General features: G+C 42.0%; 1 protein-coding gene across 3 annotated transcripts in view; it reads right to left on the bottom strand.

The window, feature by feature from the left end:
• The window catches only part of GRIP2 (glutamate receptor interacting protein 2), a 508,408-nt gene that overhangs the window by 140,281 nt on the left and 343,297 nt on the right, over positions 1–24,830 (bottom strand). For all 3 annotated transcript variants that reach the window (XM_086939256.1, XM_086939257.1, XM_086939258.1), the window contains exons 5-7: positions 18,121–18,207; positions 17,366–17,441; positions 11,026–11,171 (exon numbers count right to left, since the gene is read on the bottom strand). In XM_086939256.1, coding sequence (XP_086795382.1) covers positions 11,026–11,171; positions 17,366–17,441; positions 18,121–18,207 — 309 coding nt within the window. The remainder of the gene's footprint in view (positions 1–11,025; positions 11,172–17,365; positions 17,442–18,120; positions 18,208–24,830) is intronic.

The following is a 24,830-nucleotide window of genomic DNA, read 5'->3' as shown; positions in this document are numbered from 1 at the left end:
ATTCACGTTTATCGAAGAAAAGTGTGTTTATTTTTTGCTAAGGAGCTTTCTATATGCATTGGCCCTCCTCCATTTCAAAACATCAAAATATACGCCTCAGCCAAGGTCCCTCTGCAATTAAGTTGCTTAATATATGTTCCTGCCTATGAAGGGAGGCAGGCTGCTCGGTTCCAGGTTTTCCAAGGCTGCTCAGCAAAGCTCCCTTTTAGTTACACAAGCGATTGTATGCCTGTACTTCACAAACAGGACTTCATATTCCTCATTTGATCTCTACTGCTTTAATCAATAGGATGCATTTGGAAGTAGGAGTTTCTGGAGATGCCTTGCACACTAATATATCGATTCTAATAATCGAAACATTTCTGTTCCACCCCTTCCACGTGATGCGTAATGAAATGTGTGCCTTCTATTTCTGAAACAATAAAAACCAACCTGCTATTTGGGTGTGAGATATACTTTTTGCTAACAGACCTTGGGCTTCAAGACCTTTACTGAGATTTAATTTTTTGACAGAAACCTTTGCTTTGAAAATTATTCCTCTGCACTCAGCTCTTTGAAAGACAGAGCTTGCATCAGTCTGCTTGCTAATTTTCTTAATTTACTAACTATTTTTCCTTTCTGTAATGAAACTATATTGGGATTAAATCTACAAGGTTGATAACTTTAAAATGTTGTTGAGACGTTTCATTGAGAGCCTTGGATTAAGTCTACAATAAAGTCCGATAGTCCTGTTCCCGCCTAAAGAGCCTCTTTATTTATGAATTAGAGTGTCAGCATCTACAAGTGTCTGTCTCTTTGCACCAGTGTCTCAGTGCTGTCTTTATGTGTGTAGTTAAATAATTTATTGCATTAACCATTTGATTACAATAAATAGAGAATAAGCAAGCATAAAAAATAGAACAAAAAAAAAAGGAAATCACATTTTCCATGTGTGGTATCCTATAAAAGACAACATACATAGATCGTGAAATCTGTATTTGCATCTATATACACATCCAATAATACAATCATCTAGTCGCTTAATGTTTTACAGGCATGTTCTAAAAACGGAACCATCCTTCTAATTGCACTTTCCCCTGTGAGCCTAAAACAATAACGTATAGCCTCTGTAGTTGTTCTTATTTCGGCACTATTAAACATGGGGCGTAAATATGACCTCCGTGTAGAAGTGTGGCTCACTGGTTAGAGCAGGCAGACCCTGAAGCAGAGGTCAGACCCGGGACCAGGGTTCAATTCCCGACGCGGCAGGGTCTTGAGCTCAAATGTCCACGGACTCGATAATTCTCGCTTCGGTGCCTGCTCTAATCATGGGTTCACACTCTGCAACTCTGGGCATTAAGCTTGCTTAATCTCCACAACAGCCCCCCGCGGCGGGATGCCTGGCTTTCACCTTGGGGGTGCCCGTTAGGGGCTATCTCACAGGGAAAAGCCAGGACAGGTTCCCAAGGCAAGCGCGGAGATACCCCTTCGGGGGTCGATTCTGGCGCTATATAAGAAACATAATAATAATAATAATAATAATAATAGGCAACAGCCTCAGGCAAATGCATATTAGAACATTGAAATGTTGGGAGCTCCAATGAAAACAATGGAGTGCTCCGGGCTTATAATGGCTGGTATAAGCCCGGAGCTCCAACATTCCAATGTTTCTTCGTTCACAGCTCTGGCTGTGAACAAAGGCTTCAGGGAACCTGAGGGGATTCCAATGCCCTCACGCTTCCAAAAGGCTTTGTTTTTTTTTGTTAGAACATTCTACCCTCTAGTGGCAGAATATTCTAATAGCCTTATAGCCCTTGGTAGTGGGCTATACCAGCTATTAAAGCCCCTCTCCCTTGTTAAGGCCCTCACCGCTGGAGAGGGCCTTTAATAGTCAGTATAGCCCTCTACAGTGAGCTATAAGGCTATATTAAATGTTCAAGAGTTTCCTTGGCGATTCCGCAATGCCAACATACCTGTGTATCTTTGAGAGCCTGATGCCAAGTCCCTTCAAACTATATATAGTTATCTGAACTGTCTGAACCTTAGGTATTTCTATAATTGTGTGTGTGTATTAATGTGCCAGCGTCTTGGTACTACCTGCCTGACTTGGCTGTGCTCTGTCTATGCCCGACTATCTATATTTATATCTGTACCCGTCTCCCTGTCTGTACTTGTGTTTGTTTCTCATTCTACATCCTTGCCTCTATTCAGGGCAACTCAAAATAGGATCAAACCAACAACTAACCTCTCTTCTCTCAATTGGCGATCTGAATAACCAAGTCACAGGAATATAAAGTTTTCATATCATAACCATGAAACAACACCTTTAGTGACATTCAGCCTGTCTCACACACCTCCAAAAGGCATTACCTAACATGTTATTCCAATTAACGAGTCAATTATCAAATGTATTTGTGAGCTGGTGTAAAACAAGGTAAACATAATTAAAGACTGGAAATAAAACTTAGATAAACTACAGCAGACAAATGTACTTACACTCCACAAATGAGAATTTTCAAAACAAAATACGGCCTAAAATATTATTTTCATATATACCATGTATGTGCAAATGTAAATGCTTAAATCCCACAGGAGTTTCCAACGCTGCACGATGACCAGACACTAATTCTGTAAATATAAGCAAATCTGTTGCTGTTTCTTTAAGAGCTGTGAACATAAAAGAGGGCTTACATGCTAACAAGCCCTAGTAATGGTAGGTTTTCAACTGCAGAGGGTAGTAGGTCAAGTAAAAGTGGTCCTCCCTACAGAGAAGGACAACAAATCCATTTCGAACTTAACAGTTGTCTAGATCCACAAACAGGCGCGCCATTTCCTTTTGACAACTGGGATAGTTTGCTTTATTTAGTCTTCCACATGAGGAAGCTGGTATTTTTATTTTAGCTCATCAATGGAGATAGGCGAGCCGAAGATGATGATCAGAAGTGGTCAGGCGAAGAAGTGGGTGAGCAAAGCATAGCTCGAAGTGGCCTGAACCAAATGTTTGCCTCTGGCTTGGCTCTGGTACCACGTAGCCCGAGGAGGACAAAGACCGCTCATCCAGCAACACAGGACCAGATCCTCTCTTTCCCCAATGCAATTTTATAAGAGAAAATCTGATCAAATGCAAATTTAAAGTGAAATTTTCTATTTGGTTTCAAGAGTAACTGGACATCAAACACTCCTTTATGTGACAAAACTTCAAGGCGACACCCAAGTGCAGCACGGCTCCAGACAGACAAATTCCGTCACAGTGGAAGGTTTCTACAGAAATTGAAAATCAAACGGAAACACACACTTGGATCCTATGGCTTCAAACATCTATATAGGGTCTGTTTGATTTAAGTTTTGTTAAGTGTTCAATTGAACTCCCTGTACTAAATCCAATTCATGATATAATTGAATACTAAGCACCGACCTTTCACATTAAGCAGAAGAGAGAAGGACGCAACCATTCAGAGGTGAATAGCACAATGTGCAACTAGTAAACCTAGACTTAGGGCAACTACATCCTTCCAGGTTATTGTAGACCTTGCTTCCAGTCCGGGTCTTGTGTGATAGCCTATTGCATTCTGGGTGCTGCAGTCTAGCTTTGCTTCCATTAAACTAACTAGATTAACACACTTGAAAAGCAATGGTTTGAAGGCAAAAAGGTAAAGATTGTTGACAGTGCACCTAAAGAGCTGGAGTTATGAAGTCAAAATAACTGGGATCAAATACCAGCTTTCCCACTTGATCAAATTATGTGATCCATGGCAAAACAATGTACTTCACTATATATCCCTTTCCTGCCTCTGGCTCAGCTCTTTCAAGTTTCCTGCATGCAATAAAGCCCCGAGACAGGTGATCGCGACAGCTTTCATGGCTGCAAGAGACCTAGAGGTACTCTGTGTCCTGCTCACCATGTAAACAGGACTCTGTCCTTGATTTAAAGATCCCTCCCCGCAAAACACTTCAGAGGGATGGAGACTGCTCATGGGAAGAGTAACAACCCTTGTCTTTGGAGGAAGGTGGGCATGCGGGTAAACACCAGAATGGTAAATAACAAAAAATGCGACTAGAGTGAGATGTGAGAGGATGGTTTAGACGTCTAAGCTCATTGTAGGAGGCTGAAATAAAATAAGCAGCCGGCCAAGAATCCTCGTTCCCAATTTTCACGCCATTATTTTCTTCTGTGTGCTACAAGCTTTACAGTAACCCTAAAAAAAACAGGTTCTAGTCTATTTGAGGTTGATAGAGGAACCCAAGCTATATCTGGCCTTGCCTTCCTTGTTAACTAGGAAGCATGCTCCAGGTAAGCGCCCGAAGGAGAGATTCATTGTGAGCATGAGATCCAAGAGCAATCTACTAATGTCCCTTTAATTTAGGATGAAAACAATTAAGGCTGTGTGGGTGCTTCAGCAACAGAACCAGTTACTAAGGCGCTGTAAGATCTCCCCATCGGTAGCTTAAGTATCTGTAAGGCCCATGTCACCTGAAAGATATACATAGCAATGCTTGGGGTTCCCCTGCAAATCTGATGTCTCTAGTAACCTTTGATCTCCACAAGATGAAAATGCCAACAACCAGCCCAGATCAAACAGATCAGGCGGATCAGATGAGGGCTGTACCCTCATCTGTGGCGCAGCACCTAGGTGCCCGAGTCCAGACCACAGGGTTCACGGTTCGATCTCCGGCGGCAGGTTAGCCCAGCACCATGTGACTCTGGGCAATAACTTGCTTAATCGACGGCACCCAGCGCTGGGACACCTCCATTGGAGGTATCTGTGCGCTTTACAAATGCTGGGTGTGCCAAAACAGCTCTCTCAGACAGACGTTTACACGGATCGGACTTGCCGACGAGAACCATGTATCGCTGTCCAAAGCTTCTGTGATGTAGACATGATGAAGAATAGTTGGCGGCTGGAACGGACAATTAAAGAAGAGCCAATCTTAAAGGAGTAAAAGGATAAAGACATCTCAAGGGGATGCTGATAACAGCCTTAGAAAATCGAAGCAAAAAGTGGATTCTGGGATACCTAAGACCCAAGACCATGCATGGGCAGCAGCCAAGATAAAGAAAGAATACTTACAGTGTGAAGAAAAACCATCTCAGCATCCTTCCCTTGATCGGAAAGGTGATCTTTAGATTCAACACTGCAAGGAAATCCCTAGCTAAATAGAGGAGTTGAACAGGAGAAGTCCGTTATGGTATAAAGCAAGGGATGACCAAAGAGCTAGGAATATGGATTCCACGTAACGTGTCAAATAACCTATCTAAGAAACTAATAAGCTTATGGCACTAGATAACACAACCTAGTCCATCACCAGTCTGAGTGAATTTGATCGATTGCCACAAATATGCATTGCTAGAGTACTTTTTCCCTTTCCTTTTGTAGGCCTAGTGCAACAAAGGACTGCGGAAGCGAAACATGTCACCATTGCAAAATATTTAGAATTTGATCTACAATTTGTAACAATTAATCTTTCCAAAATGAAAACATGTAGATAGGAACACTGGTCAGCCCTAGGAAACAATTTTATGTGGCACAAATTGTGTGGCTCACCTTATGAGCTACGCTCTAGAGGGAATTAAACCCCTGTAGTTGAAAACCAAGAAAAGGTTGAATCCCAGATTGATTTGGCTGCAGAGGATGGCTGCCTCATACTGTATGTGGGAGGAGTAAGTTACTGACAAATTACAGTCCTTGGACTTGATATGCATTTATCAAAGCAATTTTAAAATGCAGCCTTATCTACTCACAGCTAGATCAAGAAGTCTTCCTTTCTGGAGAAAAGCAAGATCAGCTTATATTAAATCAGATGATAAAGATTTATCGCTCACGACTTTCTACACAGTACTTTTCTCTCCTCTTTCCTGGTTTCATGGAGGAGTCTGTTTCTTAGCTTTTTTGGGACTATATCATTCGTTATTCTGATTCACCACTTTATCATAGAAACTTTACTTTGGTGATCACGCCATCCAGTTAATTCCTTAATATAGCTCTGTTCTATTTAAATGTTTGCTTGTTGCAGTCTCAGTTTAGACCTTATGTTGTACTCCAAAGTTCAGGTATTCGATCCATGCTATCAATACTAGGAAAGCTAATATTTTAATTCAAATGGAAACACGGGTCAACTCACTTTGGACTTCATTCTGTAGTCTTCTGTTCATTCCTCAGTGTTACCGTGTAGTGCAGGAAGTTTCAAATTGATAATTGCTGAGTGACATTCAGCCCTGCTGAAATCTTCAATTTAGCAAACTTAGGAAAATTACAAAAGGCAGGTTCTAAACTGTAATTGTGATGTAAATTAGCATCTATGCTGTAACATTACCAGAACAGCTAATTTGCCTTCGCTATGAACAATAGCTTAATTATGTGCTTTTAAAATCAAGTGCAGGAAAATTAATAGCAGGTTTTGCCTAGAACAGTAAACCCTTTCCTGCCAAACAATGCAGTTTTTCACTTCACCCAGTTCAATAAATGACTGGGAAAGGACTGGACAAATTGTGCCACCCCTGCTTGAACCAAAAATTAAAGTTTCTCCTTTGCAACACACAATTAACACTTTCTTACAGCTTCCTTTCTCTTTTAATGAACAAGGATTGTGTGCTGCTGTACTATTAGTCATCTGATCCAGCCAGGCTATTCACTCCGGGCCTATTTCTCAACATGCAGAATCCTCAGATTGAAAACAATCTATATTGACAACAGTGCCCAAGTACAAGTTGCCAAATTAATCACAAGACGAGTGGAAAGGGCTACATTTATCCCTAAGGTGACCTCAAACAAAAGTGTCTCACCCTGAAGATTGTTGAGGTCAAACGATTTCAATTGAAAAGAATTCAAATTGTTCCAAAGGTATACAAGTTGATGCTCTTTCTTTCAAAATGAAAGGGATGATTATTCAAAACTTTTTTGCCATAATCAATTACTTCTTCAGGGCCACCAATTTCATCTCGACTAATAAGTCAATTGTTTGAATTGTTTTTGAGGAACATTATATCTTAACAAAACACCTATTATAAACATAAAAAACTCATTTAGGGTGCCTTGTCTCATGGACAGTGTATCTCAATATAGTTTAATCATTGAATATTATTCACAAACAGTGTTATATCCACAGTTTCAACCTAACTAACTGCTCAACATTCAAACACCTCAGTTTTACTAGTCTATTCAAGGGGAATAAGCCAGAAGTACCAAGGATGAGACCCTGTTTGTAGGGACTAAATACCCGCATTAAATGGCAATCTGTGATTGTCTGTAGCAGATATTGTGATAGGAATTGTTCTATATTTTCTATTATTAACATTATCCATGGGTAATCCTCTCAGGAGAAGGCTGTTAACCCCTTCGACGCTGATGACGAGCACAGCTAGTCATGAAGTACACCTCTCGTACGCTCATGACGAGCTGAGCTCGTCATGAACCACGGGATTTTTAAAAGTTCAGCGCACAGCGGGAAAATGCGCCGCACGGATGAGGTTAAAGAACACACATTGAAACTCTATTACGATTTGTTTCTGTAAAGAATATCGAGGACATTCAGTTTTCTGTGGATCCCCTCTTCAGCCATCTATAGATCTTTCTATTCCATTTTCTAAACATGCCACTCTGTGTCCCCTCCCACTCCCCCATTAGATGACAAGCCACTTAGCCAATAACGCACCCTCTGCCTCTCCTTAGGACCCGGTCACAGCTCCTCTGTTCAACGATTATCTTCTGTAAAATATCACCTGGGCCAAAAGCATCATTTATTCCTCCCTCTGTAAAAGCTGTATCCTATATAGTCTAAAAAGGGCCATCATTAATAAAACCTATTATGAACCCAAAAAAACGGTCCACCTATGGACCCATTTCTGAATTTCCTTTCCTCAGTAAGCTAAAGGAGGAAGTCATTTACAAACAGCTTTTGAACTTTATACCCAACTACATTCCTCTCAGATGGGATTTCATGCACACTACAATACACAACTAATTTATGTCTCAGTTCTTAATGATTTATGATATGCTGCTGATGCCTGCGTTCCTACTGTGTCGACCAATCTGGATTTTATACCTTTTGATACGGTCAATCATCTGGTTCATTTCGTTCTGTTCTCTTGCATAACTGCATAGGCTTTACTCTGGTTTGCCAACCTTTCCATCTAAGAGGCCCTTCAGGTGTCTCAGGATTCTTTAAAGTCTTCAAAAACGACTCAGTCCTTGTTGGGTGTCCCAATAGCTCCATTTTAAGCCAGATGCTAATTAATCACTATGTTAATCCTTTAGCCCATTTAATTAAGTCATTTGGATTTCATTTCTTTTTTGTACACAGATACACGGATGCTTGCTAAACTTTAAGGCAACCCTCAACTGCAGGTTCTTTTTAAGGTTCAGTGCTGGATAAGCAAACATCCTCCTACACATAATGGGAGCAAGAAAGAGATTTTATGCTCTCATAAACTCCCAGATCTCCTTTACTTCCCTTTTGGCCCACTTTAATGGGCTCAGTTCATCCTCAAGTGAAAGTTGTGAAGAACTTGAAAGTAAATATTGATTCCATACTAACTTGAATAAGGTTTCAGTGGTGGTTAAATGTTTCCTTTTTTTGACAGAGAATTTTAGGAGTTGCTTTGCTTTTTCAGACCTGTTCAGAAGATTCAAATCCTAAATGATTTTGTATCCTCATGTCTAGATTATTGTAACTGCGTCTATCTGACCGTGGCTTCCCAGACTAGCAAGAGGCGTAAATTGTAGGAGCCACATTCCTCCTGTTTTAGCTTCTTTACACTGGCTTCTAATGAAGGAGGACCTCTTTTTTAAATTGTTCACTCTGGTTCATAAAGCAATTTATTCTCTGGTTAGGCCACCTCTTCTGCACCATTTTAAATGGTACCTTCCATCTCATGAGACACACAATTAATGGACGAAATGCTGAAAAAAATCGAAACATTTACCCCCAGTCAAGAGATCTGGGTTAAATCCAGCATTATTTTGCTCACCATGCCACCCTAGTTTAGACCTGGCCATATGCAAATCAGTCTTAACCCTGTGCCTCATGGGAACAGTCCAGCCCGAACTGCCAAGCCAGTTCCTCCCTGGACAGGAAACAACCATTCTAGGACCGTTTTCGGGCTTTTAGCCCTCATCAGTCAGGATAGCTTGATTCCAGTGGCACAGTGAGCATGGGACCCACGTCTGGGCATACCCAGCGCACTTCGGGAGAGAAAGCAAAAGACACAATTGATGGACGGAATGCTGAACAAATGAAAACATTCATCCCCAGTTAAGAGATCTGGGTTAAATCCATCATTCTTTTGCTCACCATGCCACCCCAGTTTAGACCTGGCCTTATGCAAATCAGTCTTGACCCTGTGCCTCATGGGAACAGTCCAGCCCGAACTGCCAAGCCAGGTCCTCCCTGGACCGGAAACAAGCATCCTAGGACCGGTTTCGGGTTTTCAGCCTTAATCAGCCAGGATAGCTTGATTCCAGTGGTACAGTGAGCCCGGGACCCACATCTAGGAAAAGGTCTGTGAAACCTACATCTTACAATATGAACTATGGACGACGACCAAGCCTGTTCTGCTGCGGCCACATTCAAGTGGAATTCGCTTGCCCTGTATCTTCACTCAGAATCCATTTTACTACAACTTAGAACACTTTAATGAACCTGGTTAGTTCCTCCATTTAGCAGCATTCTGCAGCTTTGGTGTATTTGAATATGTTACTGAAACTCTAGACTTAGAAAGGTGAACAAAATTAATGTGAAGTAAGGCTATGAATAAATCTGGGAAGACAAAATAAGTATGAAGAGTCCGAACCAGGAAAAGAAAATTGTAGAAAAGTGACAAGAATAAAGAATAATTGTGGGCTTGCTTAGGTGGACAATATTTTAAGATAGGAGGCCAGCTTGGTGTCTAGAAGATGCTACTATTGGCACAGACTTCAAGTTCCTACAAGTTGTACACTGAAAACTGTTCGGTTTTAACATGGCACGCCCCCTCTGTGTTGAGTTTGTGATACTAAAATATCCTAGAATCTTCATTGAAGCAAAGGTGTCTGAAATTAGTTTATTATTGAATTTTTGTTGTGTGGAATATGTATATGTGATCACTTGTCAACAAAGGAGCAACATTTATGATGCTCCTGGTAGAAGTGTTTGTGTAAGGATGGAGGTGCATAAAGTCCATTGATAGCAGGCATAAGATCCCCCAATCCACCTGGGCAGGAGTGACGCCCCATCTAATTTGTTCAACATCACCCTCAGCCTGTTAACCCTATAATGACCACCAGCCCTGTTTTGTCTGAAATTTCCTAGTCTGGGATCTCAGGAATGTGGGCTCTTGTTGGCTCCCCATCATATTGAGTTATTGAGATTGATATGGACCAGGAATGCTCTATGAAACTGGTCCACCAGATGCTCGGGTCAGTCTAATGCTAGTCTGCCCAGTGCTTGGGTTGGTAGAGTTTTGCCCAGCTCATAGGAGAGACTGTCATGCCAAGAGCTCCATAAGCCCCATCTCTTGTTGTCCACAGGCATTCCCTTCAATGAATAGAGCTGGAGGCCTGCACCATTTATTATGCTTGGCAGCTGACCACATTTTCAGAAAGACTCAAACTACTAAAAGACGCTCAGCCACTTGCACACAGGCAACTCAGGCAACCAATCTCTTTTAGGAATCCTCAATCACACTATACCCAGCTCTTGCAGCAGACACACCTTTATCACTCCATACTTCTCCGGCGGTGGGAACATACCTCACCATCTCTGCCGTGCGGTATGCAAAGAGACGTCACTATCACACAACACATTGGAAAGCTGGCAGACAAACATCCTCACACATTCTCCTGTAGGCAAGCTGTCCATACAGTTTGAAACCTGTTACATGAATCTTTCAACTGCTCCAGTTTTTCCAAGTGACATTATAATGTCACACGTGTTAAAGTACGGCAGGATTATCCGTTGCACGATCAGGGGTGTTTCTTCTGCTGGGTAATTGCCTTTCACATCTTTAATGCATGCATGAAAGACATACTGCACATTACTTAGAAACAATTCATGTAGATTGTTTTTTCTTACCCATAAGTGTGACATCATATTCTATCTGGAACAGCCCTTCCTGACAGCACTGCCGGAGGATGTTCAAGGAATCAGAGTGAGTTACGTTGTGAAGAGGGATGCCATCCACGCTTAAGATCCGGTCCCCAACTTTCAGAGTCCCCTCCCTGTAGGAAGAAATGGCAGAGAATAATCTTAACTCTAGGTCTATTCTGTTCAATATAACTTCAAGAATAATGATATTTTTAGATTTATTTTTTTATTGTCAAGTATTTGCTATATACTTAAGAGACAGTTGAATTGTTGCTGCAGAGCACAATCAAGCCAATGAAGCACGGAAGCGGACCAGCTACACTCCCACTCTCCTATCCACATTAGTTCTCTCCAAAGGCAGTGGCTTCACATTTCACTGACCAAACAGACCCCCACCAGACCAATGTGAATTTACAGAACTGTGTGGCAATGATGCATAGACTCTGAAATTGCTTCAACTCTCATTTCCCATTTACATTTTTTCCATTTATCATGCGATTGTCCTTAAAAACACTCAAAACCAGAATAGTATTAGCAAACCCTGGCTAGGAGGCTACCACTGTTGTATGAGCCAATCCTGGATATCTAAACCGGACAAGTCGTTGCCATAATTTTCAAAGAATCATTATAAGGAAATTGCCTTCCCTTCAAGACATGGTTATGAAAGATTCTGGATCACTTTTTCGGATGCTCTGATTTTCTCATTTTTGATGACCTACAGACCACTGCTGAACACTGAACTTTTTGACTACCCTTTCAGACAACATATTTTAATATCTAAAGAATCTCGACTTTTGTATCTGGATTGGCCAACTTTCTACTCTACAGTCAAGAACTATCATAACAAAGATGGAGGCTGTTAACCTCACTCAGCTTATTATTGGGACAACACAGACCGCCACACCTTGGATGCTGTCTACATCTTGAATTGTGTGATCACGGTAAAAGATGCATACACATCACCAAGAGAGATTCCCATCTCATCTTTTTCACTCAAAAGCTCCTAGCAAATAGAAATACAAAAATAAGTGTGTCCTAAGTCAACTAATGTGGAGACGACTCAACATCTATTCACTTAACTCCGCTCTCAGAGATACTGCCTTCCAACTAAATAACAGAAGTGACTCAGCTCTTGAAAGCATTCAATACTCATTCATCTCAAGACAACCATGTTCCTAAACTGACACATAAAATCCCTTAGTGCAATGAAGAGAAAGAAGATGAGAGCAGAACGCATTGCACTTTAACAGCAATGGAATAAATTCAGGAATTAATGCAACAAAACCTATCTCCAATGACTTTATATGATCATCAAATCTTCCAGCCACAAGGCAAAACAGTCTAAAATATCTAATCAGATCTCGAACACCAAATGCCCTTCCAAGGCTTCTCACTAATTTCTGAAACCTGGACTGCACTTTCCCAATAATTTAACTGTCTCAAACTTTCTGCAACTCCAAAGCATTAATGCTGAAACAATTACAAGGAAAAACAAATATAAAAAAAATTACACCAACTGACAAGAACTGGTGCCTTTAGTCACCTTATGGTTTCCACATTCTATCAACGGATATTGTTTGGAAGACCAACAGCATCCCCATCAGACCCCTGCCCATTACTAACCAACAAGCGGCCTACCCTCAATGGTTGTCACAAGTCCAGCAATGACTATCATCAACACCACCCCATCATCAGGCACCTTCACCTCAGACCAGAAGAATTGCTAAATTAGACGGTTCATCAATACTAAAGAACCAGCAGACCTACCCAGCTATCGAATATAGGCCAATCTCAAATGGCCTATTCTTAGGAAAATTGATCTACAGTTCATGCAGATCTCCAAATTCCTAGAAGACTCCTTTCTTTCAGATCCACAATCAGTACTTCTTGCCCTTAACAGAAAGGTGGAATGACCAAGGAACTTAGCCAACCAAAACTGAAACAAATAACGTAAAGAATCTACTAGTAATCACATGCACAGCTAGCTTATTCTCCTTAGTCCCGTTTAGAGGTTAACAAAGCTACTTGTGTGCAGAAAACATGAGGAGCTTCTACCATCCTTGTATACCATTAAAAACACTTTCCAGAAAGGCTACCCAGCATTCTTCCACTGTATGGCGGCTCCTCTGCTGAGGCAGAGTAGCGTCGCCCCACTCCTTTTAGCAGTGCAAAGAAGGAAAAATAAAAGAACACAATGTTATTTTATTTTTTCGCACAGAAGAAGGTTTTGGGGCGGGCAGAGCTTGGCTGCCAGCAGGGGAGGAGGAAATATGTGCACTTAGGGGCGTATCACAGTTTGGACGGCCCAACCGCCATGCACACTTTGCATATTCCCCACCAGGCTGTAATGCACAGCCTAGTGGGGGGGATCATACACAGGATCCCACTGCCTGAGCAGCATACTACAGCGCTCAGACCAATCACAATGCTGCATAGCAGTATTGTTATTGGCTTAGGGTAGTGGCGTAACAAAGGCCCCCGCAGCACAGGGCCCGAGCTCGAGAGGGCCCCTCATCACAGTATGCGGGCCTGAGAGCTCCTTAGTGAGTCCAGAAGGGGGCCCCTCCATGTAATTTGCAGAGGGGCCCCCTCAAGTTTCGTGATGCCACTGGCCTAGGTGAACCGGTTTGTGCTTTACTATTCCAGCCGGACCAAGCAGACATGGATGGAGGAGATTAGGCAGCCTTATAAGGTAAGTGCTTTTTATTTTTTTAAACCACTCCCCCCGCCCCCACCCCCCCACCCTCGTTTAGTGCAAGCCACGACTGGTACGTCCAAACAAAAGCATCCTATAGGCGTGTATACTTCTTTCACTCCTTTTTGCATCACAACACACCAAAGTGTAGCACCAAAAGAGAGCATAACTCTGGCACTTATGCATACCACTACTCAAATGGACAATATGTTCCAACACTTCTATTTAAGCACTACCATGTACCATTTCTCAAATGCCCTTTTATTTTGAAGGATCCAGACATCTACTGAGGGTGAGGATGTTCTTTGGAACATTTTATTCTAGAAATATCATGCACATTGTAAGTAGCGCCATAGTCTATCTGACCAACCAAAGAATCACTCAACAGGTATGGTACATTAGCCCCTTAAGGCCACAAAGAGATCTTCCAAAACTTGTAGAGTGAACCTGTGTACTCTTAACAGCGAATGCACTATTGCGCAAGATCCATTTTTTGTCAAATAATTACTATGAACACCTAGATCATAGAGATTTGTTAAGAATCAGAAAGGCTATTTCCATCATTAACCCCATCCATGCTTATGACGAGTCCCGCTCGTCATGCTGCCCAGTGGAGCTGGGCTCATGAAGAGCTGGACTCGTCATAACGGCCGCACCACTCCCCCGCACGGCGAATGTCACGCCCATGCGGGCGTTCAATTGGAGTGGGCGGAGTCATGACGAGTCCAGCTCGTCATGAGCCCAGTTCCACTGGGCAGCATGACGAGCTAGACTCGTCATGAGCACCGTCGTGCGCTGCCCTCCCCCCGCGGCCCTGACCCCGGCTGCAAAGGGGTTAAAGGAAGAGAAAAGTTGGTGCTTAGGTCCAACGATAGACTTGTGTAGGACAAACTCCTCTACGTCCCCTCAAAGTGACCAACCAAAACAAAATATTGTTTACTTCTAGATGATCACTAGATGGTCATGGTTATAGTAAATGGCGATTTTTGATTTTGTGCATGCTCTGCAGGCTTGCCAACTTTCCACCAGTGCTTTATTTAAGCAGGTGGGAGCCGATGGGGCCCACAGCAGTAATTTTTTGGACCGGTCGGCCCCACCAGCACTCACTTTTTGTTATCAGACATTCCCCGATAGCAAGAGAGGGAAAACGCACAAACTGGAAATTAGGAGAAATAGAAGACTGAAAAACTGTCAACGGGTGAGAAAGCAGGAACCTGCAAGAATGAGATACAGGGGCAGGGAGTGTCTGGCAGTGGAATAAAGAGGCCTGAGTTGGATTCAAGACTTCCCCAGTCTTAGTGCTCTGCATGGGGACATTTAATTGCAGCGGCTGCTGTCTTTTCACCAGAGCTATGGGCACCGACACTCGTTATGCTACAAATTAAGCACTGCATCACAACCTTTTTACACTGATGGACATAATGGAGGCAAATTCAACTATCCATCCCATATTTCCACTGCAAACTAGCCTTTGTGGGCGACTCCACATGCTGCTACGCATGTGTGTTGTAAAATACCAAATATTACACTGGCTTTTGGAATCACACCATTCTTGCCTTAAGAGTTACTGAAAGCATGCAGACTTGTATTCTGCCCAACATGTCTACAAATGAATAAAGACCTACTGACTAGCAGAACTGCATCCCAGTTCACTGCATATGAGTGTTTAATCATACCAAAACAAGAGAAGCTTTTAGCATCCTCTAGGAACCCCTCTGGAATTTTCAATGTTTAAATCCAGGAGATAGGAGTCTGACAAGTGTTTATATTCCTGCTACTGGGAGGAGGACATCTTACAGAGATGGGATGCTTCGAGGCACTCTGTACCTCCATAGTAGATGTAAATAGATGCAGAGCTCTTAAACCTTAACACAGGTCATGTTAAAAGTTAAGACTGATGGCAGAGTTTGCTTGCTGACTATTAGACTTGAAATATTTTCTTTAAAAAAATGACCAGTTATGTAAAAAAAATAATAATAATAAAGAAAAAAGAAAAACGACGCAGACAATTTCTACTTCATTTTTTTCCCCAAAGTGTATAACTAACTAAGATCCTGCCAAATCGGTTCAGATATGATTTGATAAAAACTCTGCAGTTAATCAAGGATCTTTTTTATTTAAATGTAAAATACCTTTAAGGGACGGATATCCATTTAGGAAAGGTAGTACAAGTGAACTACTCAGATTTTTTATTTTATATTTAATGGATTGACATTTTTTTGTTTGCGGTGAACACTGCTGGTGTGCTATTTTATAGTATCCTACTACTCAGAATCCCGGTTTGAAACTTGTTTTAAAGATTGAAAATTAACTAATTTATTGAATTTGGGGTTCCAACCTAGATCCAGGTCGTGATTTCCCAAATTTTCTGCAACATATTGCTATTGTACTCTTTGCCAGTCAATTGGTTCGATGAGCGAACTGTTGACATTGGGTCAAGAACATCTTAGATTATATAATTGCATTCTAGGGTGGTAAAGAGGACCACCAGATATCAGAAGCTGTGAAAGGAATAGCAGGTAGAGCCACCACCCCGAGGGGAATTTAAAATCATTAAGTATTGTTACTAAAGGGCCCAACTCAAATAACTCATAGCCCAATTTCAAGATTGTGAAACAAAACTGGTTCAATCATACTCTTCGATAGACTGCCTAGTTTTTAAAATCCCGATATTGAACAATCGGGTTGACATCGAGGCAGACTGACCTTTTGCCCTACCTACCTTTGATCCACATGCAATTCCCACTTCTCAGCTAAACTCCAAACCAATTACATCATTCAGCTAATTAAGTTGCAGGAAGATTTAAAGCTTCCATTTTGTATATGTAATCAAGCCGATTAGGGTTTAAAAATCATTTTAAATTTCTTTTTTTTTTAAAATCATTAAATGCATTTGATCCAGACATCACAGAGTTGCTCAACTCCTAAATTCCATAAGGGTGGGTCTTTTTGGTACTAAACCTACATTTACACCACCACTGAAGAAACCATTGGCAAATTCACAAAAACAGCAAACTAACTAGCCTATTTGTAATATATGATTTACCATCAAGCGCCTTGAGTGTTGGCCTTTCACAAGGACAAATTACCAACAACCTGCATGATCACGAATAAGACTTCACAATGCCTGGTGAAAGGCAACACCTTTGTAAGACACTTGAGAATACCTCTTTTGTTTATTTGAAAAAAAGACCATCTCCCCACTTAAAACTCCTGAAAGAATCTGTAATCCACAATATGGTAGACTACAAGGCTCAACTCACAGGAGTGGGATTGACAAAAACAACCTGGAAATTGACCCTTTTTTTCGGAATTAATTGCCCACCCCTAATTCATATTAGGGAAGCACATTTCCATCTGTAACAGCTGGCCTTTGTGAATCATGTATTACTGGACATATCATGGATCAAGGTGGCAACACAGCAACATGTGTTCTGATTTCTGCTACGTTTTCCTACAATAACCCAGAAGCGGAATCCGAAAGAAGGGCCAATCTTTTGAAATTGAATGAAAAATATGCTCTTTGAGTGGCTTTCTATTTTGATTCTATTGCGTATATGCGACCTGCAGGTTATGCTGTGTGTACTCTAATTAATAGCGCGGCATTAAAGACGTTTTTAGTTCCCAAATTACCTGTCTGCTGGACCACCTGGTCTGACGTAGGTAACCACCAATGGTCTGGATTTGTGCCAGTCATCGTGGGCTCCACCTGGAAGACAACCAAAAAGGTAAACATTTTCAATGGCAGGTGGCTCTACCCACCACCTCCACCTTCTGTTTATCGGGGAAAATACATTTATTAAAGCTGCATTATGGAACACTGCAGGGTTGAGAATTACTTGACCCTTAATTAACATGATTAGAATTCACCATTAGTGGACAACACGTTCAATACTAACATTACACATGCTACATGTCAAGACATCTAAAAAACTCTTCATGTACCAATGAGTCTTCTCTTCTACAAATCTGAAAGCTTTTGAGCAAAGTTTTAAAAGCACCAATAGAAAAAAAAATCCACAAGATTTTGCAGGCGAATGAACTTGAAGCTCCACCATTTGTGGCTTGTTTTCAAGCAGTAGAAGGAAAACACCGGTGGGGTGGCGTTTCTACTCCAAAAATGGGAAAATATTTGGCGGAACTAAATTTGGATAAAAAAATATTGAAAAAGTTGCAGTTATGGCAAGTGTGAAAAGATGGAATGTGCCCAATTGTTTCCGCAAATTCGGAATCTAGCTAAACCCTAGGTGGAGGATTGTGATAAAGCAGATTATAATTTAAGCATTTAAACATGTTTGTGTATAACTTATAAGCAAAGTTTGAGTGACTCGTCTGAGTAGTTTCAAGGGAGTCTGAGATTACAAAATCAACTTGCATTTGTGACCGACCTCTCATTACAAAGCCAAAACTGTTCCCTTCTTTGTACAGCGATATTTCAATGGTTTTTGGAATAATAGCCAGCGTGCTTTCTGGAGCTGCATGGAGAAAAAAAAACATTTATAGAATTAAAAACAAATCTCAAAGAAGTTGTGTGAGCTAAAGCAGAAGAATGTTCAGTTTTGGAAGAAACGCAAAAAAAAGCAAGAAAAAAACAGTAAATTAAATTTTAAAGCTTTAAGAGATTAGATGCAAGTTAATTCTTCATATGTTTTCCTTAGCATTGCATGCACCATGAAAAAACTACCAAACATTACACTAGCAAGCCTATTACATACACTTGATATATTGTTGTAGGAGTACAGAATAAAAAAAATCATGAATTGCAGAACAAAAACACTGGACCAGTTCGCCATTGTGAGCAATTGAGAAGTAATATTTCTAAATATTTCAAAGCTTAATAGGTTCATCGGTTTCAAGCAATAAAATATGTGGTCTTAATGAGCATCACAATTTGTCTTGCAGTGAAGAGTTATGGAGATGTGCTGGTGGGACTTTGTCCTAATGGACATGTTTCTGCCTATGTGGAACATCAGATTACATGACCCTAGCAACGTGAATAAAATAAGCATCATTAAGTGGTTTAAGTGCAGTGCCATCTATCACACCCAGAAGAAAACAATGTGTACGGACATATTTCAGACCTCTATCTAGGACCCAGGCTTGGTAAGCTAGGAAGATGAGCTAGTCCTGTACCGGAACCGTGTGTGGAAGTCGGTAGGGAGTGGCCAGACTCCTTAGGTCGAGTGGCCTCTAGCCACTATCAAATTCTCTTTCAATTTACAAATGCATTCTTCGGATTGACTTCCATTGATTTTTGGGCCATCTGGGTCAGATAGAGTGCTCATTACTCTGCACCAAGTCGTTAAGGGCAAAAGCTACATATTAAGTGTGCAATTAGGCGACATGTCATTTTCTGAAGCTATTCATTCGAAATACTATATCTTATATTTACTTTTTTTAACCAAAAAATGTACGTCAAAATCTTTAATATTTATTCTATGCTGAGCAGATCGTGCATCGGTTCTATTTGAAAAGTCTGGAACCAGAATAAGCATCTGGGGGCAGTGCCTTGTTAGCGCCACTGTGCCCAGCAAAGTCTGGGACTGTGTACCTGATTATTGCTCTCCAGCATGTTTACTAGGTCCAGGTTTCACTGCAGGCACAGCCTGGTCTGCTTTCTGAGAGGACATGAACAGGTGCGCTTTTATCATATGGGGGGACCTCTTGGGAGCTCCTGGGACCCTCCACACCTTGTTGTACGGGCGGTGAACTCCTCTCCGCTCACGGAGTATGCAGAGTTTTCCACACTCCATGTTACACGGAGCTCAGAGAGTTCCAAAAAACATCCGCTCCACTTAATGGAGCAGAGCTTTTATCCTCGCTCACATTCATAAACATCAAGTTGGCGAGCACAAGCGTGGATATTAATCTCCCGGCGAGAAATCTCAATGCAGGCGGTCAGATTTCTCATTGCGAGTGGCCGCATATGCTCGCGACGAGAAACGTCCACATTGAGAAAGCTGCTTCTCGAGTAAAAATCTACGTGAGTGGCATAGAGGAAGCCGCACCCACTTGCTCTGTGCATGGTGCTGTTCGAGAGTATTGCACAGTGCGGACAAGCACCAGTCACTGAAAATCACAGAGAACTGCATTTATCTAAATCACTCCGCTGCTTGTGGAGCTCAGCAGAGTTATTTTGCACTTACAGCTAGAGAGGACAAGCCTAATACCTGGGCGTCACTCACATAAGGCACACAGCCGCTTCTCTCATTTGCATGCCTAAGTTATACGTTGTGCTAAGAGTTGCAGAGGGCCATATAAGTATACACATTATGGTACACACCTTCACACTGCACGAATATGAAATATGTTCCCACACAAAGTGCATAGCAGAAGGGGTTGCAGAAAAGTGACTGCAAACACTGCTTCTACATAACCTACCAATACCAGCTTCAACATAAAGTAAGGCATCACCAGAGGCAACCTTCCCCTCTTTTTGTTAGGCAAGCCAGAGGACCTCACGCCAACATTGTGTACAAATAAGAACCACTCTCACGGTGCACTGACCTAAGAATTCAAAAGAAAGCCTGCCGCAGTTCAACACTACATGGAGGAAATAGATGTTCCCTGTGATCACAATGATTTTAAAAACCTACATACATGTATCAGATGTACATTTTATAAGCGGATTTGCTGGCATGTCAAAATTCAACCAGATCACCTATAGGGACGTATTTCACAGTTGAGCCTTATTTAACACCCTGTGTTCGTCGCCTCACAGGTGAATTCCAACCACCAAGTTATTTACTGGTGAAGTGCGCACAACGTGAGAAAGCATCAGGGTGTTGGATAGAATAATCCTCTTTCCAATGCATTGCGTCACCTTATGCCAGATGAAGAACCTTCAATCATTCTGAAAAGGATCTGCTCGCTCGGACCTTATATCTACCCAAGCCCAGCTGAAGAGTCTTTGGGCTGCTGAGCCATCCAAAATTCTTATCAAGTATCCCGCGGCTGAAGGAGTGCATGGTCCCGATTTATCTAAAGGCAACAATGATCACCACAAATTCTTTAAAAAATGGTGTCAATCAGAGGAGCCTCCAGTGTGATGCGGTTTAACAATTTTCTGTCTTCTGAAATGGATCTCTTCATGCTTTGAGGATAGCAGCATTTCATAATTCCCACAATAAAAATTAAGTGAGAGTTTTCAGACTAATAGATCTGACTTTTGCTTCAAATTCTAAAACTCAACACTAACACCCACTGTCATAACTACAACACTTGTGTTTCAAATACTGAAACAGGGATGTATTATAGTTGGCGGCAACGCAACGCCTCTAAAAACTGAAATCATTCTCCTTAAAAGGAAGGCAGCACTCATGGGTGATATGTTTAACTCACCTGGTGCACTTTATCCCCTGTGACAATGAAATGGTCTCCTCTCTTCAATGTCAAGTCTGTCTGTCACTTTTTTTTTTTAACAAATTTTATGAGTGAGGATTATTAATTTTGTTTATAGCCTTTTGCATCACACCATAGCGAATTAACTCCAACTTGAACAAGCAAATAGCGTCCATCTAGGACCCTAAAAACACAGTTATTGGGATAAGTCTCAGTTGCTTCTACCAAGTTACATTGACTTTAAATCAAGGCCAATGTCAGCCACAAGCACCTGGATAACTCCACATGGTCATACTGTAAGGACATTGTTCAGTATGACCACACTATGGTTCTAATGCGTCTACATAGATTCTTACTTGTCTCTGCCCCTTCCCTTCCATCTATCATGAGGAACCTCTGGTTTGCCGAGCCATGCTCCAAGCTGAAGGATGTGATCCCAGAGCTTCTTTGTGCATTACACTTCCATGAAAATGTCTCTGCCCTGTAAAGCAAGCCTTTTACATTGTTGATGCAGAGAAGTTGGTGGTGCAGCGCCTCGGTACGGCTTGCAGTATTGCGACATAACCTACACTTCACCGCCGTTGGTTCCAAATGGTATCCAGCTTTTGCTTGTATGTCACTAAGCCTGTCACATTGAAAAAAACCTCATGAAAAATGTCATCCAAAATGTATAAGAAAGGATACAATGGATAAGGGGTGACCTTGAATCCCAGAGTTCCATGCAAGCAACTGCGCTGCAATAAGGGACTCTTGAAACTAGTGGATGACTGTACAGAGAGTTTAGAGAAAGTCAATCTACCCACTATCATAATTGGAGCCCAATCTTTATGCTGGAGTAGTGGCACAATGTCACACTGATTCCTGCAGCTCTGCACTCCCCCCACCACACTCTTCCTCTAGCCCAGCCCTCCCTCCAGCGTCCCCTTCTTTTTGTCCAACAGACTCAAGGCACTCTTCCCCTCTGACCCAGTCCAGCAGTTACTTGAGTGCCCTTAATCTGCCTGTGCCTACACCTACCTCCCGGAGTGATACCCGGTGTATTCATTCAGGGTCTCTAACAGTGGTAGTATTCATAACTTCCTTTTCCTCTATCCGATCCTACCAGCCGCCACTAGTGTACACTCTTCTTGGTCCACCTCCAGTAGTGGACTCTGGTGCTTCAGCTTATTACCCTCCCATAGGTCACATCTGGTGCACTCTCCTATTTCGCCCACAGAAATGATATGCTGTACCTTCACCAACATTATCGCCTTTGATGCCAAAACCAATCCATTCCCTTGCCCAACCATTCCTTGAATGCTATCCTTACGCAGTTCTCCCCCTCCCCCAATCTGTGATCATGGTGATACTTGGTGTTCTTTGGGTGGCGGTACACCTTGCATCCCGTCTTCATGTCTTGTGATTTACTGCAGAATTTAACGAAGAGTGCAAAGCTGTCCCAATGTTTGAACCAACTGATCCTTTCCTGTGCAAACCATGACAACTTAACAGTAGACATTTCTACGGCATCCTTTTGCTAAACTGGCACTTTTTTCTTTATGCACAATGGCTCTTTGCGTACAAATGAAATGAAATACCAGTATTTGTAAAGCGCACAGCTACCTCCGAAGTGGTGTCCCGGCGCTGGGGGCCGTCGGGAAGATTAAGCAAGCTATTGCCCAGAGTCACATGGTGTTGGGCTGACCTGCTGCCAGTGCCGGGGATCGAACCGTGAGCCCCAGATTCCAGTGTCAGTCGCCCTGGCCGCTGCGCCACACCTCTTCCACAAGGGTGTGCTTGTTGGAGGCAACATTATATTTCACATTGAAGGCATGTGGCGAGTATAGCCGGCCTTTCCAAGAAAAAGCTTGTTCTGTCATTTAGTATCAACTTCGAGGACGGTTTAAGATTCGCGGCCTCCAGTTGGACGAGAGTCAATTTGTACTTTGCAACAACCAAACATCTGCAATTAACTAGCAAACAATGTTTCTGAAATGGGTATCACAGAAAGTCAAGACTGCTACAGGGAGGGGTTTAAGTGGGCCAGGTCCTGCCGGTACTCAACACCAGCAGCTGTAAAATACAGGTGCTGGGAAGGATCCATATCGGGCTCTCCATTGTTGCCCTCGCCTTCTGGGTTAACAAAAAAAATCTTATCTCTGCAGCAGTACCGCCCTTCACTGCTTTTGATGGAACTTCAAAGAAACTCCTTATAGTCCCTTCCGTCTCACCATTTCAGAACGTTTTTTTAAGGTATTACTATTGGAGCGCTTTACATGAGCACCCGTTACATTACACAAGGACAGATTCATTTTTTTGAATCACAGGATATTGAGCCGACGCAGAGTCTCGAACCTGTTTCATAAACTCCAAAGTTAGCAGCTCTGCCACAATCTCTCCCACAAGAACGGAGGCATTTTCAATATTGTACACAACAAAGCCATAGTTGTTGTGGAATTATCTTATGGAACTAACCACTGATAAAGCCAATAATCCTGGCTTGTGTTAGGTTTAATATTACTTGTATTATTATGTATCTTGATGCAATGACAGAAGCAGCAACATACCAGACGGCAGGCACACTGTGCTATGCACAGATTTTTAGCTTTTAAGCCACACCCTTAATTATATCGACCACGCCCCTTTGAGAGCCCCCCCCCCCCTAGTTTTTTCATCCCACTTAAATGTTTCTTTTTGGAGACGCATGTCAAGAGCAACAATGAAAACATTATTAAAAAAGTAACAACAAAGTTTAGACAACACTACAGCCAAAATGGCCGAATTAAATTGCAGCAAATTTGTCAGAAAGATCAATCTTTACACAGAACGTACAAATGGCTGTTACTTGGTGTGAATCGGTTTAGCTGTTTTAGAGAAATTAAGCTTAAAAAACATACAGATATCTAGTGCCCTAGTACTATTGAGGTTCTAAACAGTAAATTAAGCATGCTAATTGGCTGTATCCGTGGGACTGAGATCGGTTCAGTGGAACAGAGGGCTGTGATTGGTTGGCCGTAAAACGAAGAGAAATGTGGACACCAATTTAGAACTTGACAAGGGGTGGATGGCCAGCAATCAGGTGTTGGCCACCCGAGGGGCTTTAGGCACAGCATGTAATTGGACGCCCACAGGGGGTTGGTTGTCTGTCCCATGCTGCATAGAGACAAAAGCTAAAAATAGGTATGGTAATGAAAAATGTATTTACTTAAAAAAACAATTTAAAAAAAACTATAATTCACTGAAAAATCCAAACATTTTGAACTCTAAAAATGCCTGAAATTTACCAGTTATAGTTAACTCAACATACTATAGCGTATGCCCTAGCATGCTTATGACCTCACATATTACGTCACTCATGGCATGTTCTATCACATCATTAAGAAAATCATTGATGACATCTGAAATGACAACATTTATGACAACACTGCCAGTTGCTTCCACTGTGCGTTTCAATCAGGTCACCCGTGCTGGTCATGGTCGCCTTGCTTCTTGCTAGGACAGGCCAGACTTCTCAGTGGGCTAGGTGCAATCTCTAAAGCAATGAGCAGACAGAGTGCATCCAACCGATTGAGTTAACAAAAAAAACAAAAAAACAGGGATCGTGGTACAAGGAGTTCTCATCCGAGTCAACCCAGCGTTGAAGAGACGCCACATGTGTTTTTTGGGGGGGCCCTGCACAACTTCTCTACATTGGTCGCGAAGAGTGCATAGTTACACCGGCTTAGGAGCCCATCACCCGAGAGAATAACTAATTCAGTGCTCATCGGTAATGCAAATG

Source organism: Lissotriton vulgaris, chromosome 9, assembly GCF_964263255.1.
Source record: "Lissotriton vulgaris chromosome 9, aLisVul1.2, whole genome shotgun sequence".
NCBI lineage: Eukaryota > Metazoa > Chordata > Amphibia > Caudata > Salamandridae > Lissotriton > Lissotriton vulgaris.
This window is presented reverse-complemented; position numbering and strand designations above follow the sequence as displayed.